Below are 16,118 nucleotides of genomic sequence, written 5' to 3'. Positions count from 1 at the left end.
CTAAGATGAAAAAATGGGGGAAAAACTAGAATTATTTAAATTTACTTAGATAGACTATACCATAGTGAAGCTGTGCTGGATTTTTTCGACAGATTCTGGTATCGCTGTAGGTAGGTAAGGTACCTAATGGTGAATTAAAAGAAAATTATTTTTCTGGAGCACAATTCGGAATGAATGTCTGAATGAGTTTTTTGTTTTCTGAAGGGGAAAAGTCATTGAAATGCTATGTTGTTGTTTGTGTTGCAAATTGAATCAGAAATTTTTAGGTACGATGAATATTGCAGAATTGAACTTTGTGTTTATCATCAAGAATGGTTTCCTAACGTAACTGACAGAAAAAATTTTGAAACAGGCACAGAAAAAAAAATCCAAAAATATAGGTATGGTATTGTCCTCCAGCCCTCATTTTAAGTGACATTTCGACCTTCAAAATCGATTGGTGGCGGTATCAAATCTTTTAGGAGCCTTCGGCGAATTTTATGAATTTTTCTATTTTTAGAAAAAGTGCTATAAAAAGGGCTGAAATGAAAGTCAGCTTCTATAAACATCGATGCATTGTCTTTAAGACACGTTTTATCGAATTGGGAACAATTTTTTAAAATCAGTAATTGTCGGTTCAAATCCAAAATAGGTATTCTCAACCAATGGATACATTCATTCAGCACCAATAAACTCGGTCGTGTTTTTATGGCTAGACCCTCCTTCCATTCTTAAAAAAATCGATCTCTCCTTAATATGCTCGAAAAATCTAAAATCAAAAATCAACCGATTACAAACATAAATTTTCGAAGAAAAAAACGTAATTTTGGTCCACACTTTCAAACAGAAGAAAGATTAAGTGTGAAACGATCAATCGCTATGATTGAGAGCAAAAATCAAAAAATCGATTTTTGAAAGATTATTCTTCGAGAGGAAAAACTAAATTTTGATGATGACAAACATTGAGTTTTGACCACAATCGATCATACATAACATTAAAAATTGGAGAAAAAATCGATTTTTGATCGAAAATTCAATGTTATCGAGGCTAAAATCGATTTTTTTTATCAAGAAAATGATCGATAATATGAGATGAAAAATCGAAAATGAATCGATCTTTTGATTCGATTAATCGATTTCGATAATGATTGATTTCTGATCAAAAATTCCAATGTGATCGAGGCTAAAATCGACTTTTTTATCAAGAAAATTATCGATAATATGAGATGAAAAATCGAGAATGAATCGATCTTTTGATTCGATTAATCGATTTCGATTATGATCGATTTTTGATATGTAATAATACATCGATTTTTGATCGAAATTCCAATGTGATCGAGGCTGAAATCGATTTTTTTATCAAGAAAATGATCGATAATATGAAATGAAAAATCTAAAATGAATCGATCTTTTGATTAGATTAATCGATGTTTGATTATGATCGATCTTTGATAATAATCGATTTTTGATCAAAAATTCCAATGTGATCGAGGCTAAAATCGATTTTTTTGTAAAAAAAAATGATCGACAATATGAGATGAAAATCGAAAGTGAATCGATCTTTCGATTCGATTAATCGATTTTGATTATGATCGATTTTTGATAAAAAATTCCAGTGTGATCGAGGCTAAAATCGATTTTTTCATTAAGAAAATGATCGATAATATGGGATGAAAAATCGAAAATGAATCGATCTTTCGATTCCATTAATCGATTTTGATTGTGATCACTGATCAATTTTTGATAACAATCGATTTTTAATCGAAAATTCCAATGTGATCGAGGCTGAAATCGATTTTTTATCAAGAAAATGATCGATAATATGAGATGAAAAATCGAAAATGAATCGATCTTTCGATTTGATTAATCGGTGTTTGTTTATGATCGATTTTTTTATCGAGAAGTCTGTTTTTGAAGCTAATAACTGATTTCTCATTTCAAAACTGATCGATCATAATGAAATTTAAAATCAAAAATGAATCGATTTTTTGGATTCGATTATTTGATTTTTGATTATGATGAATTTTTTATCGGAAAGTTTTTTTTGGGAACTAAAATCGATTTTTCATTCAGAAATGATCGATCATGTGATATCGGAAATCGAAAATGAATCTATTATCGATGTTCAAATAGTCGATTTTCGTTAGAAAAGGATGCATGTTTGATTGGTAGATAAGTTTATTTTTGACTTGAGGCCAAGATTTATTTTTCATTTTGAACACAATCGATTGTAATTATGTGGTGAAATATCTCAAATGAATTGATTTTCGATCACGATCAATTCTTGATCGAGATGTTCATTTCTGATCAGTGAATGCATACTTACATAGGAAATTTTATTCTCTACAATTTCAATACTACGAATTTTTTTGCAGGATGATTACTTTTACTGCAATTAAAAATCTTACTTGCCTATGTTGAAAAAAGTGAAAAATTCATGCTTTCAAAATTGAACTTTGAACGCTCATAGCATCAAGCATGGCAAAAAATGAATGAAATGGGCCCATTATGGTCTCATTTTCGGCAGAATTTCTTCTAGTATCTGCCTATTCTTCTTACTTATACATACCTACATTTTATTGTTTTTTTTTTTTTTTTTTTTTTTTTTTTTCTAATGAACTACTGAAAATTTTAAAAACATTACCAATCGACTCAAGGGATCAGAAGTAGGATAATAAACTAAGTGTCGGCTCTCTATCTCTAAGTTGTAAAATTTTGAGTTTTTTCATAGAAAACAGACGAAATTTGAATTTTTTAATTCAATAAAGTTATAGGTATCAAAGATTAGATTTTTCTACAAAAATTGCAACCTTACCCAATTTGAAGAACTGATGGGTGAAATATCGATCGAAAAATTTTATCACAAGAGGTGTAAACTACGTAAAAAGACCTTTGACTTATGATTAGTTTCAAAATCCCAGCCGAGGGTCAATTGATCATTTCTTAACAGATTATGCTCTCCAATTCAAAAATTGTTGCTTCATTCAAAATATGTCCTAAAAGGCTGAAACTGAACCGAAACCTAATATTATTAGTTATTACCTATTGTCTGGCGTACTTAATGTATATGTACTTACTTACTTACCATAGGTGCCAAATAGTCGCGAAGAAAAAGGAATATGAAACAAAATAGAGATTAAAATTCACGATTTGAGTATAACTTTTTGAAAATCCTGTCGACTTCGAGAGACATTCAAAAGTTCAGAAAGTTATCAAGTAATTCAACGAACAATAAGATGATAAAATAAAAGCACATTAGTGAGGAACAATTACGTAATATCGAAATTGAATGAAATTTTAATCGTTCATAATTATTCCAAGGTATTTAAACTTTTATTCCAAAAGTAAGCAGGTGCCTATAGTTAATCACATCTCAAAAAATACCTCTCAATCTGTTGTAGGAATAAACTCGACGAATCAAGCACATCGCATAGGCTTCGGTATATAGGTATTTCATTTTTTATTCCTCACATTAAGGCTATAGGTTGGATAGGTAGGCTTTCATCTCCTCCCATTATTGTTATTTTTAGTCGAGTACCTAAATAGATTTTTGATGTTTGGTTTTTTTTTTTTTTGATGAGCTCAACTTTCGCACACTTTGGTAAATACCTACGTATAGATAAGTATAGCAAATTTTCAAGCAGCTTAATTTAATTTCGGCATAAACTTTTTCTCCAACGTGACAGAACTATTTAATGGAATTATTTATTAAATCTCAGGTATTGAATTTTATATGAGTGAATCATACAAATGGACGCTGAGAAAAGTTTCGCTACATAGTTTGAAAAGATTTTAGAGAATTTCGGATCGGAATTTCTTTTACTTGTAAATTATGTTTGCTTATGTATTTTTGAAGATGTATAGCTTTAATATATTATGGATTACCTACACGTTATACTCGTACTCGTATAGCTCATACTATAGGTTAGGCACCTAGCTAGACGTAGGTACCTATACTTTTTATATTCAACTATGAAATTTTTCTTCTTCAGACTTTCATAATACTTATATAGACGGATAAAGAAAAACGATTCTAGCGAAGATAAACAGCTTAAAGGGAACCGATTGCGAGTTTTCGTTTATCGACGAACACCATGCTGTAAAATGACGCACAGGGCACACAGCATTCGCAAACAAGATTTGTTAAAGAAATGTACCAAGTAATTGAAATTATTTGGCGGAAATTTAATTAAATTGCCGTCGTATTGAAAAACAAACCTAACCTTTCGACGATTAAATCGATAAAATTGACTAAAAAAAAAACAAAACCTCCCCCAGGCAGTAAAATTTGGCAATTTTTTTTCTCATAGGGCTGAAAATTGTAGCTCTTTATACACACAACAGTAGATAGGTATATTCAAGAGGTATAAAAAGCTTTTCCGCATCACTTGCCGAGTATTCGAGACGAAGAACGAGACGAATTTGCCATTGTTAAACGTTTCAAGATCAATGTTTTTTTATCCTTGAATACAGACTGGCACGAAAGTTTCGTCTGCTGTCGCACGTTTATTAAAAGCGCAACGATTTTTTTTTTTCATCAACTGCAGTCTATATTCTTTTCGATACAGAGTCGAAAAAAAATTCTTTTGACGTTGAATAAACACAACTCGTTGTAAGCTTTTTTTAATATTGTCCTTTTTCGCCCCTTTCTCCTTATAACTTGGCAGAGGCGGTATTGTCGGCTTGTTGTAAGTATACACTATATGAAAGTAGGTACACAATTCAGAGCTGTGTGCCAGTAGCTTTATACTTACTATGGTGAAAGGAAAAATACTAGCAACAAAGACACGTAAAAAAAAAGGGTAAATGCTCGTCCTGAGTATCTACCCACCTAGCAGCCTTAGATTTATACCAGATCTTTAGTTTAGTACTTGATTTTTATACTCGTTTTTATATGTTTATTTAGCTAGGTTGAAGTTCGTGTGTTCCGGTGTACCCCCACACGTTCAACGAAATAGGTATAGTACCTAGTCTATACCCCACGTTGTGCCAAATGCATGAAAAAAAAATACTGCTCGGTGTTCATTGTAAGTGGTAAAGTGGATTTTAAAAATTTATTATACCTCTAAATCGTACTCCACGTTGTACGTCACCTCGCCTCGTATAGTTCGCGAAAAATAGAACCATTTTACTGCTGCGAAATCATAGAACAAGATGATTTTGAAATCATAAATTTCAACCAGCAAATGCACCAGGTACCTTTGCGTGCTAGATAAAGGTCTTCGCGACAGCGAAAAATAAACAACGCTATCTTAGCAAATGTTTATTCGTTTTAGGTACGAGTACGAGTACCCATCTCTACGTACTACACTCGTGGCGAAGATGTTATTTTAAATGGAGTAGATAACAAATTAATCAACGCTCTGTAGCTGTAGATTCGTCGTCGTAAATATATTTACGAGTATGTTAGCTCTTTTGTGTATACATTGCCATTTAAGCACCCGTAATACCAGATGCATTCGCTGTATGCAGCACATATGTTTAACTTATGCAATGTTGGCTCTTTTAACGTAGGTACCACTTACCTATCGTCAAATAGACCTAGACGTATCTTCATCGTAGGGTGTCAAAGGGCGAAATTTATCACGTGGGTACGTGATGCAGGGAGTCTAGATTACGAATTCACATACAGACTGAGAGCGATTCTTATTTTGTTTTGAAGATTGCATCCGATTTTCAATGTTTGAAATTTTACTAATTCAGAGGGTATTGTTTTAATGGACGGATGAATGAATGAATAGACGTCTAAGAAAGTACTAGATTTTAAAGAAATTCAACTTACAAACATATCTATTTTTGGAAATGGTTTTTGAAAAGCTGATTCCACTCCACGATAGCTCACAGTAACACGAATGTCATTTTTCTACTTATATCTACCTATTAATGAAGATGAGTTTCAATTACAATACGAGTTTATAAATAATGAACAGCGATAATGTAATCATAATGATAAATTTTTCTTGAATCAGCAGAAAAGCTGTTCGCTTGATGATACGAAAAAGACCAGCATAATCAGCGTAATAATTAACAGGTTACGTAAACGCAACTACAACTAAGTCTCGTATGTAAACAATTTTACCGGAGTCAGTTTTTCATTTTAATTTACAATACATACTTCCAAAACCTCTTCATTTTTGTGCAGCCAAAGTACTCAATTTTGAAACGAAATGTTCTTTATTATTTAATTTTTTTTAAAATGAGATCCAATGCAATGAATCTGAAATTAGCTTACCTATTATGTAGTTGGTATAAGTTTGGAATTGTTGAGCGATTTTAAGGGAAACGTAACTCGTAAGACTTCTAGTTAAACGGACAAGAAAACAAAACACATTCTCTATGATAAAATTGACGTAGGTACCTAGTCCATTTACATCGAGCAACAGGCATTTAATAAATATGACCAATGTCCATTTCTTATATCAATAGTGCTAATTCATTACGTAGATACCTATGTTCTTTTATTCAATAAAACATGCGTGCGCAGACTGATTCTAATAATGCACTATATTTTTTCACGAGGCGACAGTGATAAGCTATGAATTGTGATTGATTATTGTACCTCTACACACCTTATTCTCATATTCTCTGGTGATTATCAACGAAATCAAATTTTCAGTTCACTGAGTAAGTTCTTAACCTCAATCCTTGTATTTTTAAATGTTTATAATTTTATTACTGTAGTTACCTAGATACTTGAGTAGGTATGTACTTGTTTAAGAATTTTCTTGATTATTACGAGTAAATTTTGAAGAAAAAAAAGGTGTGGCACAGTAGTCTTCAGTAAGTGATTCATGAGCTGGAAGTTCTTAGTGAAAGTATCTTTATACTAATGTTAGAAAATGCGAAATTATGAACCTGCTTAAGGTTAAGCTTTAAAAGTTTTTACCTCGTCCGAATTATTTCAGACAAATATTGGATCTTGTAAGACGCAAAATGAATTCAAATGTTCAGAAAGTACCTACTGAGTACTGGTAAAAATGTAAGCAAGCTTTAGGTACCTATTTACGCGTACTTTGTTCATAGTTTGAGACTAACTATTTTGGTCTAATAATGTTGTGAACCACTGTTGAAATTCGCGAGCTAATGCCTAAGGTGTCTATCTACATATAATGATAAGATGGCGAAACTCACTATATAGGTAGGTACACATACACAAACTAAACAATAAAATACCTAAATAAAGAATAATTTCGTAGATGTGAAATAGTTTGCTCGTATATAATAAACAGCTCAATTTTGTTCACAAAGTATAACTGTTAACTACGAGGTATTTTATTCCTATTTGATTTCTCATAAATGATATCAATAAATTATGTCTGTTTCAGAATTGCGATTAAATACAGATTTTACGAAAAAAGACAAAGATAATTATTATTATCAATCTCAAATTTAGATAACAAATGATATTCAGCAGTGATGAAGGTCATTCTGCATATGTTTGTATCATTATTTGTCTTACTACCTCGAATCATCATTGGACACATAGTTACAATTGAAGTGCCCCAAGATGTAAGGAGCTCAGTGACGTCAAATACACCATCAAATCCATGGGCATCAATGTGGCGCGATACAACAACTGAAAACCCACGGACTCCATGGAGATCAAAATGGCGCTTAAGGAGGAATACTGAAGCATCATCGACTTCATGGACACCAACATGGCGCCCAAGAATGACTCCTGAAACACTATCGACTCAATGGACACCAACATGGCACCCAAGAACAACTACTGAAACACCATCAACTCCATGGATACCAACATGGCGCCCAAGAACGACTACTGAAACATCATCGACTCCATGGACATCAACATGGCGCCCAAGAACGACTACTGAAACACCATCGACTCCATGGACATCAACATGGCGCCCAAGAACGACTCCTGAAACACCAACGACTCCATCGGGGCCAACGTGGAGCCCAACGGCAGTGTCAACAACTAAACCACCATCGACTCCTGAAACACCATCGACTCCTTCGGGGCCAACGACAACTAAACCACCATCGACTCCTGAAACACCATCGACTCCATCGGGGCCAACATGGAGCCCAACGGCAGCGTCAACAACTGAACCACCATCAACATCAGCTACACCAACGACTACCACCAAAAGACCCTCTTGTGGACCTAATCACGATTATGCATTGAAAGGATATGTAGGAGATGTGTTTTTCACAGGTGATACTAGTGAAGGTGTCATATGCTACATTGCTCTGGATGTATCCAATAGTTTGTCGCCAAATCTAAATATGTTATATCATGCCAGTTTATCTCATTCACTCTGTGATTTTGCTGTCAATGGAGGGGGAAAAGGGTCGTTTCTTGAATTATGGGGTATTTTTGACAAATTAAGAGGAATTCCAGTAGTTGTTGGAATGCAATGGCCAAGTGATAATGTTCATTTCCCATGTATTCAATTCCAGTGATTGAAAAATAATATGCCAGCTTAATGACAACGTTGGATACATTTTTTTTGTACATAGCTGATCACTTGATGCCTGTTATTAGGGTGGATCGCAAAAAAAAATAGTCAGCGGATCTTCCAAATTCATCAAGGTGTTTGCTGAATTTGGTCAAAATCCATGGATTTTGTTTTTTTTGGGAGGAGGGATCCACTTTACGGGTTTATATGTATACCTATTAGGGTGGTCCTTATTTACATGGTCGAAAATTTGTTTTGCAATTTTTTTGATTCCTCCCCCCAAAGTTGTTCCCTTATATGAGAAAATAAATCCCTGAAAATTTTAGTCGGATCGGATAATATTAACCCGTGCCGCAGAGCATCTGAAATTTTAGAACTGATAGAGCGCGTAGACGTTGTATTTTCCACGAGAGCTGCGCGGCGTTGTTAATGTTTTCCCCGACACGCATATTCCATAGTCCTGTATTCGGCTGGATGCAGTAAAAAAAATTTTTTTCCACAAAAAGGTCTTCTTTGGCACCTAAATAAAGATTCTGGAGTATAATCAGCATCGGAAAATATTTTGAGGTGATTGAGGAACAATTTCTAAAAAATGCTCAAAATTGACATGAAAAAATTCCAACAATTTTTGATTTTGATAATGTAATTCCAAAAAAAGGATACCAAACGATGTCAAAATAAATCCCAAACTGGTGTTACCAATTTTGGATTGCTCACCTCTTACAGCTATTACTTACATAGTCCCAATAATATTTTGTTCATTATAAAAAATGTAAAAAGGACATAGCCTTTTGGAATGATTTCGACAAGTATCACCCCTGTGAGCTATCAAGGAGCAATCCTAAAAACTACGGTTGATTATCTTTTTTAAAAACAATTAAAGTTTAATAATAATACCCAAGTTTATAATTTTTAAATTAAATTTTAACAAAGAAATATTGTTTAAAAAATCAATTTTTTTAATATACCTGGGAAAGTATTTCAATTTTTATATTATTTTTTTTTTTAAATAAACGAAATTATTGGTATCACTGGTTTGGGGTTTATTTTGACATAGTTTGATATCCTTTTTTGGTATTACATTTTCAAAATCAAAAATTGTTGGAATTTTCCCATGTTGATTTTGAGCATTTTTTAGAAATTATTCCTCAATCACCTCAAAATATTTTCCGATACCGATTATACTTCAGAATCTTTATTTAGGTGCCAAAGAAGACCTTTTTGTGGAAAATTTTTTTTTTACTGCATCCAGCCGAATACAGGACTATGGAATATGCGTGTCGGGGAAAACATTAACAACGCCGCGCAGCTCTCGTGGAAAATACAACGTCTACGCGCTCTATCAGTTCTAAAATTTCAGATGCTCTGCGGCACGGGTTAATATTATCCGATCCGACTAAAATTTTCAGGGATTTATTTTCTCATATAAGGGAACAACTTTGGGGGGAGGAATCAAAAAAATTTGAAAATGTGAAAATAAGGACCACCCTAATACCTATACTTAATTGATAAAAATACTCAACCTATGTTTGTTGTTTCATAAAAGTGAGCCATTTCAACACAATCATGTAGATGGGTATTGTTTTTGTGAAAAAATACATCCATGTAGGCCAATTTTTAATCCGAAGACTCATGTAGCCTGTAAGTACCTACATAATCAATTCATATGTAGTTTTGAAAGCCATACGCTCACGTACATAATACTTTATTGCAACTGTTATTAGAGATAAGTAGGTACATACATTCTGTGTTTTTAATTTCAATACAAAATTGGTATACTTAGAGTGAAATATATTTTTATAACTTTATAAATACCTGGTCAGTTAAAATTCAAAACAAAATTGCTTTTTAAACTCTGTTGTTTGTATTCTTATTGCGAAATGCTATCTACACTTGGCCATTTTTTCGACGTAACTTTCAAGAATGAAATGATTCATCTTCAAAATTGAAGGAGCTAAGAGAGCACAGCTATTAGTAGCCCACTGAAAAATTTTAGAGCCTGTAGCTTCTTCAAATTTCAACATTAGTAGTACCATTCCATGCCAAATCGGCGGATTTTTACACGAGGGGTCTGATTTTTTTCAAAAACAGGTCATATGTAGAGGTCATAAAAGATTACGAATGACGCAAACCTGACATTTTTTCGATTTTTTTGGTGGAGCTGTGGGGCTTCAAAGTTCTCCAAAATGACCGAAAATGGAACATTTCAGTTGCAAATTTTATGTAGAATTTCATATCAAAAAATTAGACTGGCAATTTTTTTCATTTTCGAGAAAAACATTGAAAGTTTTACACTTTTAAGTGCAAAAATACCATCAGAAACCTAAAAATTGAAAATTTTTGCACTTTTGAGATATTTTACCAATGTGTAGGCGAACATGAGAGAAAAAACTCCCCCTCCAATTTTTCAACGAATCGACGAGAAATGCCATTTTTCGTGCTATAATTTTAAGAGTGAAATATATTGAAAAATTTTCGCAGTCGTCTTAAACAAAAGCAGAAACCTAAAACATGAATATTTTAGCACTTTTTAAATATTTCACCAATTGCACTAAAAGTAATCTCGTCAATATGGGCTTTCTCGTCAATTCATTGACAAATACATTGACAAATACAGGAGGGAGAAGAGATTTTTTCACATGTCCATCTACATATTGGTAAAATATCTAAAAGTGCAAACATTGTACCGGGAGGGGATGCGCCCGCAGCTTCCACCTAAAGGGAAGTTGTGCTCCGGAGGAAGTGGTATCACTGCCAATGGAAAGTTCCGTGGAAAGTTCCATAAGGCAGAGACATCTATTGGACTTGGTCCAAGGACCACTTCCGACATTGTAACATGGGCAGAGCCAACAGTTTAAGTATAGCCGTACTCGCGTATAGTTAATATTTATCTTGTGCTAGGGAAATCGTTTTAGGCCTTGTGCCATGTACATTTATTGTCTCTTTGTTTTAGCATTATAATTGTACTTTACTCGTTAAATACAATTTAATGCAAGTGCGCACCTCCGGTGATTTATTTATTTATTTCGAGTCGCATCGCGATACAATTTCTTTCTGATCTCGTTAGTCAGAGCTAGAATATAGGTCTCCTGTATTCACCCATGTGGTTTTGGTCAAAGACTCTTCTTTCTCAAAGTAGAAGTCACCCCCGGACTCCACAACATTTTCATTTCTTAGATTTCTGATGGTATTTTTGCATTCAAGTGTACCTACCAAAAACTTTTAATTTTTTTTTCTCGAAAATAAAAAAAAAAATACCAGTCTATTTTTTTGATATGACATTCTACATACATAAAAAGGACAAAAACTGAGAATTTTTCAGAATTTTTACTCATCGAGATCATGGTTATATTTAAAATATAAGTTTTTAAATCGATTTTTCCGGTTTTTGAAAGTGGCAACACTGAAATTTTCCATTTTTCAGTCATTTTAAAGAACTTTGAAACACCACAGCTCCGTCAAAAAAAATCGGAAAAAATGTCCGGTTTGCGTCATGCGTCATCGTTAGATGACCTTTGATTTTGAAAAAAATCGAAGACCTCCTCGTGCAAAAACCCGCCGATTTGGCACGGAATGACCCGGTACAATTAGAATTGTTCAGTGATTTTAGGGGGAAAATAGTTAACTCGTAAGACTCCTCGTTAAACCAAAACCAACAAGAAAAAAAACGTTCTTTATACCATAATATTTGACGTAGGTTAGGTACCTAATTATATTTATACCCAGCAACAAGTATTTTAAAAATAATTACGATCAATGTCCATTTCTTATCTTCAATAGTGCTAATTCATCGCAAATGAAGTTCTTTTAGTCAATAAAACATGCACGCGCAGACTGATTCTAATTAAGTATAAGTACCTATGTACTTTATTTTTTCACGAGGCAGCAGTGGTAAGTTATAAATTGTGATTGATTATTGTTCCTCTACACACCTTGTTCTCACATTCTCGTATGGTAATCAATGAAATCCATTTTCACTTCACCGAGTAAGTTTTTAACCTCCCTTTATTTTTAAATGTTTAGGTATAATTACTGTACTTGTAGCTACCTAGATTCTTGAGTAGGTATGTATTTTGTTTGAGAATTTACTTGATAACTTTTGGATACAAAAAGTGGAACTGTAGTCTTCAGCAGGTAATAATTTCATACTTACAGATAAGTAGGTGCCTACTAGAATTTCCTAGTGATGGTATTTTTACTTTATTATTAGAAGAAACGAAATTATGATCCTACCTAGAAGATTAAAGTTTTCAAAGTTTTTACCTCGTTGTTAAAAATTATTTGAGAGAAATATTAGATCTGGTAAATTCCAATCACAATCCAAAGGTTCAGAAATACTGATTTCTAGTAAGAATGTAAGAAAGCTTAGGTATACCTACCCTTTTTAATGTGTTCAAGTTCATAGTTAGGGACTAACTATTTTGTTCTAATATATTGCGAATTACTGTTGAAATTCACGCCCTAATCCCTACTGTCTGTCCACAACGATAAGACTGCAAAACTCATTAGGTACGTGAACTAAAAAAATAAATAAGCTATACTCGTGGATATGAGCTGCTCAATTTTTTTTTGTAAGAGTGAACTGTTAACTAGATAGGTATTTAATTTCTTTTTGTAATTTTAGGTAGGTATAACAAGAAATTTCTAAAATAAATTGACTGATCGTGAGATTGTTTTGTCTTATAAAATACTAACTTTCGCATTTTGATGCCAAATAAATGATATCAATAGGTAAATGATTTCTGTTTCAGAATTGCCATCGAATATACAGATTTTGCGAAAAAAGGCAAAGATACCTTATCGACCTTCAACAGTGATGAAGGTCATGCAGCATATGTTTGTACCATTATTTTTCATCTTACTACCTCAAATCATCGCAACAGTATCATCATCAACAACAACAACATCTGCACCAACGACTACCACCAAAAGACCTACTCCTACTTGTGGACCTAATCACGATTATGTATTGAAAGGATATGTAGACGATGTGTTTTATAATGGTGATACAGGTGGAGGTGTCATATGTTACATTGCTATGCGTACGCGCGGTAGTCTGTCGCCGAATTTAAATAAGTTATATCACGCTTGCTCGTCTCAATCACTCTGTGATTATGCTGACAGAGAAAAGGAAAGAGGGCGGCAACCCGAATTATGGGGTATTTTTGACGAAATAAGAGGAATTCCAGTAGTTGTGGGAATGCGAAGACCGGATGATGTTGCTCATTTCCCATGTATTCAGCATAAAAATACTCAATCCGAGAATGTTGTTAAATAAAAGTGATACTGTTTTAACATAAGTATACTATAGGTTATTGTAGGTATAGTATGTACAATTATTATTATTAAAGATAAGTATATATTTTGCACTTCCAATTCCAATACAAATAGGGTTAAATATTTTTATAGATTTGATATCCAGTAAAGTTAAAATTCATAACGAATGTTTGTACTCTTATTGCCATACGTTATCCTGCAACTTGACCATTTTTTCTACATAACTTTCAAGAACGAAATTATCAATCGACTTCGATATTTTTTACCAACATAAATTTTGAGATCCAATGCATCGAGCCACAATTATTAGAACAATTTTGGATTATTCGGTGACGTGAGAAAAGAAGTTATTCGTATATCTTCTCGTTAAGCTGACAAAAATCCATGTGATGAAATTGCTGAAGTTACAATATATGTATAAACTACTAAAAACTTACACCTATGCCAGGCTATATCTAATTCTAAAAAATATATAGGTACAGGTACCTATACCTAACCAATGTCCACTTCTTATCTTCAACAAAAAACTAGTTAATAGTACATGTTTATTGTTCTGCTAAAATAATTTAATAAAACATGCGTGCGTAGGTTGATTCAAATAATGCGATTTAATTTTTGCTTTTTCATCAGAAATACCCGTGTTAAACGTTATACCAACAACGTACCGTACGTATTATTCTCCGTCTACTGTGTTCGATGAACGTATCTACCTGCCTAATGCTTACTTTTCAGCCTTCTTATACGGGATAGTTATTAATGAAAACAATTTTTCAAATTACTGAGTAGGTAAGTTTTTAACCTCTTTTTATTTTCAAACTATTGTTGTGTTGTTTTTTTTTTTTTTTTTTCATTTTTTACTAATTTCACTGTTGAGTTTTCAAAAAAATATCGAGTAACTCGGCAGTCCTCGGTAAGACGAATGCTTATTGGAAGAATAAAGAATTTCTAGACATTGTACCATAACTAATGTTAGCAGATTCTAAATTACTTATATGAATTACAAGCCAGAAAAATTAGAAAATATTTGATAAGAATAAGGAATAATTCAATTCCATGGATGTGATAGAGGACTATACGACTTACTCAATTTTGCTTGCAAGAGTGAACTATTAACCTATCTTTATCCTTATTCGATTCTCATCCATTCACTCACGTGTGATTCTGTAATTTTATTCCGAACATATTATGAATGTTTTATCACATGAAATAACCTACTAGCTCCATGTTACCCACCAAACAATACCAATAAATGATAGGCTGTGATGTCTGTTTCAGAATTATTATCATCGTAGATTTTTCGAAAAAAAGCACAGCGATGAGCGTCAACTTAGTTCTGTTTGTATCATCATTCATCTTACTTCCAAATATCATCGCTGGAAGGTCAATCACAATCACTATTGACATACCCCGAGAGTCATGGGTCGCAACGAGCCAAGAGTCAACTAGTAAACCACCATCGACAACTCCGCCAACAACCCCCAGTGAAAGACCCTCTTGTGGACCTAATTACGATTATATTCTGAAAGGATTCGTAGACAATGTATTTTTCACGGGTAATTCCGATGAAGGTGTCGTGTGTCACATTGCTCTGAGTATTTCCAATACTTCATCGCAAAGTGTAGATAAAGATAAGTTATACCATGCTTGTTTTTCTCGTTCGCTCTGTGACCATGCTGAAAAAGAAATGGAACTCAGATTGGGTCAACGACACATGGGTGAACTTCAATTTTGGGGTATCCATGACAAATTTAGAAGAATTCCAGTAGTTGTCGGAATGCAATGGGACAATTCCGACGCTCATTTTCCGTGTTAATTACAACAATTAAAAATGCACAGCAGCTTAGTTAGAGTTACATAAATTTATTTTTTTATTTTTTGTTCAAGTGCACAATACGTATACTTAATCGCTTTTATGTCAGCTTTTACACTTGAATATTTACGTAGGTACGAGTATCAAGTAAGACCAATCCATGTTCGAAGTAACTTTTGAAATTTAGTAGGTATACTATAGGTTATAGGTATAGGTAGTACAAAATACTTATTACGAGTATTAAAGATAAATATGTAACACATTTTGTACTTCCAATTCCAATACAAATAGGGTGAAATATTTCTATAAATTTGATATCCAGTAAAGTTGCAATTATTCATAACCAAATATTTGTTCTCTTATTGCCGTACGTTATCCTACACTTGACCATTTTTTCTAGATACAAATAACTTTCAAGAACGAAATTATCAATCGATTTTGATATTTTTACAAACAAGAATTTTGAGACCTAATGCGACGAACCTCAATTATTAGATACAACAATTTTGGAGTATTCGGTGACGTAGTAGTTATAAACTGACAAAAATCCATGTGATAAAAATGAAGTGATAAACTGCTATACCTACAACAACTCCAGACTACATCTAATTCTAAAATTATGATCAATG

The 16,118-nt window shown here is 33.1% G+C and overlaps 2 protein-coding genes across 7 annotated transcripts in view; one reads left to right on the top strand and one right to left on the bottom strand.

The window, feature by feature from the left end:
• Window positions 1-16,118, bottom strand: part of LOC135841720 (acetylcholine receptor subunit alpha-like) — a 406,867-nt gene that overhangs the window by 192,677 nt on the left and 198,072 nt on the right. The window lies entirely within an intron of this gene.
• On the top strand, window positions 6,355-15,837 carry LOC135841713 (uncharacterized). 3 transcript variants are annotated; one of them, XR_010557984.1, is made up of 4 exons: window positions 6,355-6,603; window positions 7,305-12,388; window positions 13,154-14,461; window positions 14,955-15,837. XR_010557984.1 is itself a non-coding variant. In XM_065358841.1 (2 exons), exons 1-2 carry the CDS (start codon window positions 12,364-12,366, stop codon window positions 13,678-13,680), a joined length of 552 nt encoding a protein of 183 aa, XP_065214913.1. In that variant the 5' UTR covers window positions 11,683-12,363; the 3' UTR covers window positions 13,681-13,846. The 3 variants fall into 3 exon arrangements, 1 of the variants encoding a protein (XP_065214913.1); XR_010557983.1 differs by having other exon boundaries at window positions 6,358-6,603; window positions 13,134-14,465; XM_065358841.1 differs by lacking the exons at window positions 6,355-6,603; window positions 14,955-15,837 and having other exon boundaries at window positions 11,683-12,388; window positions 13,154-13,846.

This window comes from Planococcus citri, chromosome 3 (assembly GCF_950023065.1).
Source record: "Planococcus citri chromosome 3, ihPlaCitr1.1, whole genome shotgun sequence".
In the NCBI taxonomy this organism is placed as follows: Eukaryota; Metazoa; Arthropoda; class Insecta; order Hemiptera; family Pseudococcidae; genus Planococcus; species Planococcus citri.
The sequence above is the reverse complement of the archived record's forward strand: the minus strand, read 5'-3'. Positions and strand labels throughout refer to the sequence as shown.

Excerpts from the sequence above, each read along its gene's own strand:
- LOC135841713 (XM_065358841.1), top strand. The coding sequence starts at position 12,364 with ATGAAATCCATTTTCACTTCACCGA. Across the intron at positions 12,389-13,153 it reads ATCCATTTTCACTTCACCGA|AATTGCCATCGAATATACAG; the intron begins GTAAGTTTTTAA and ends TTTCTGTTTCAG.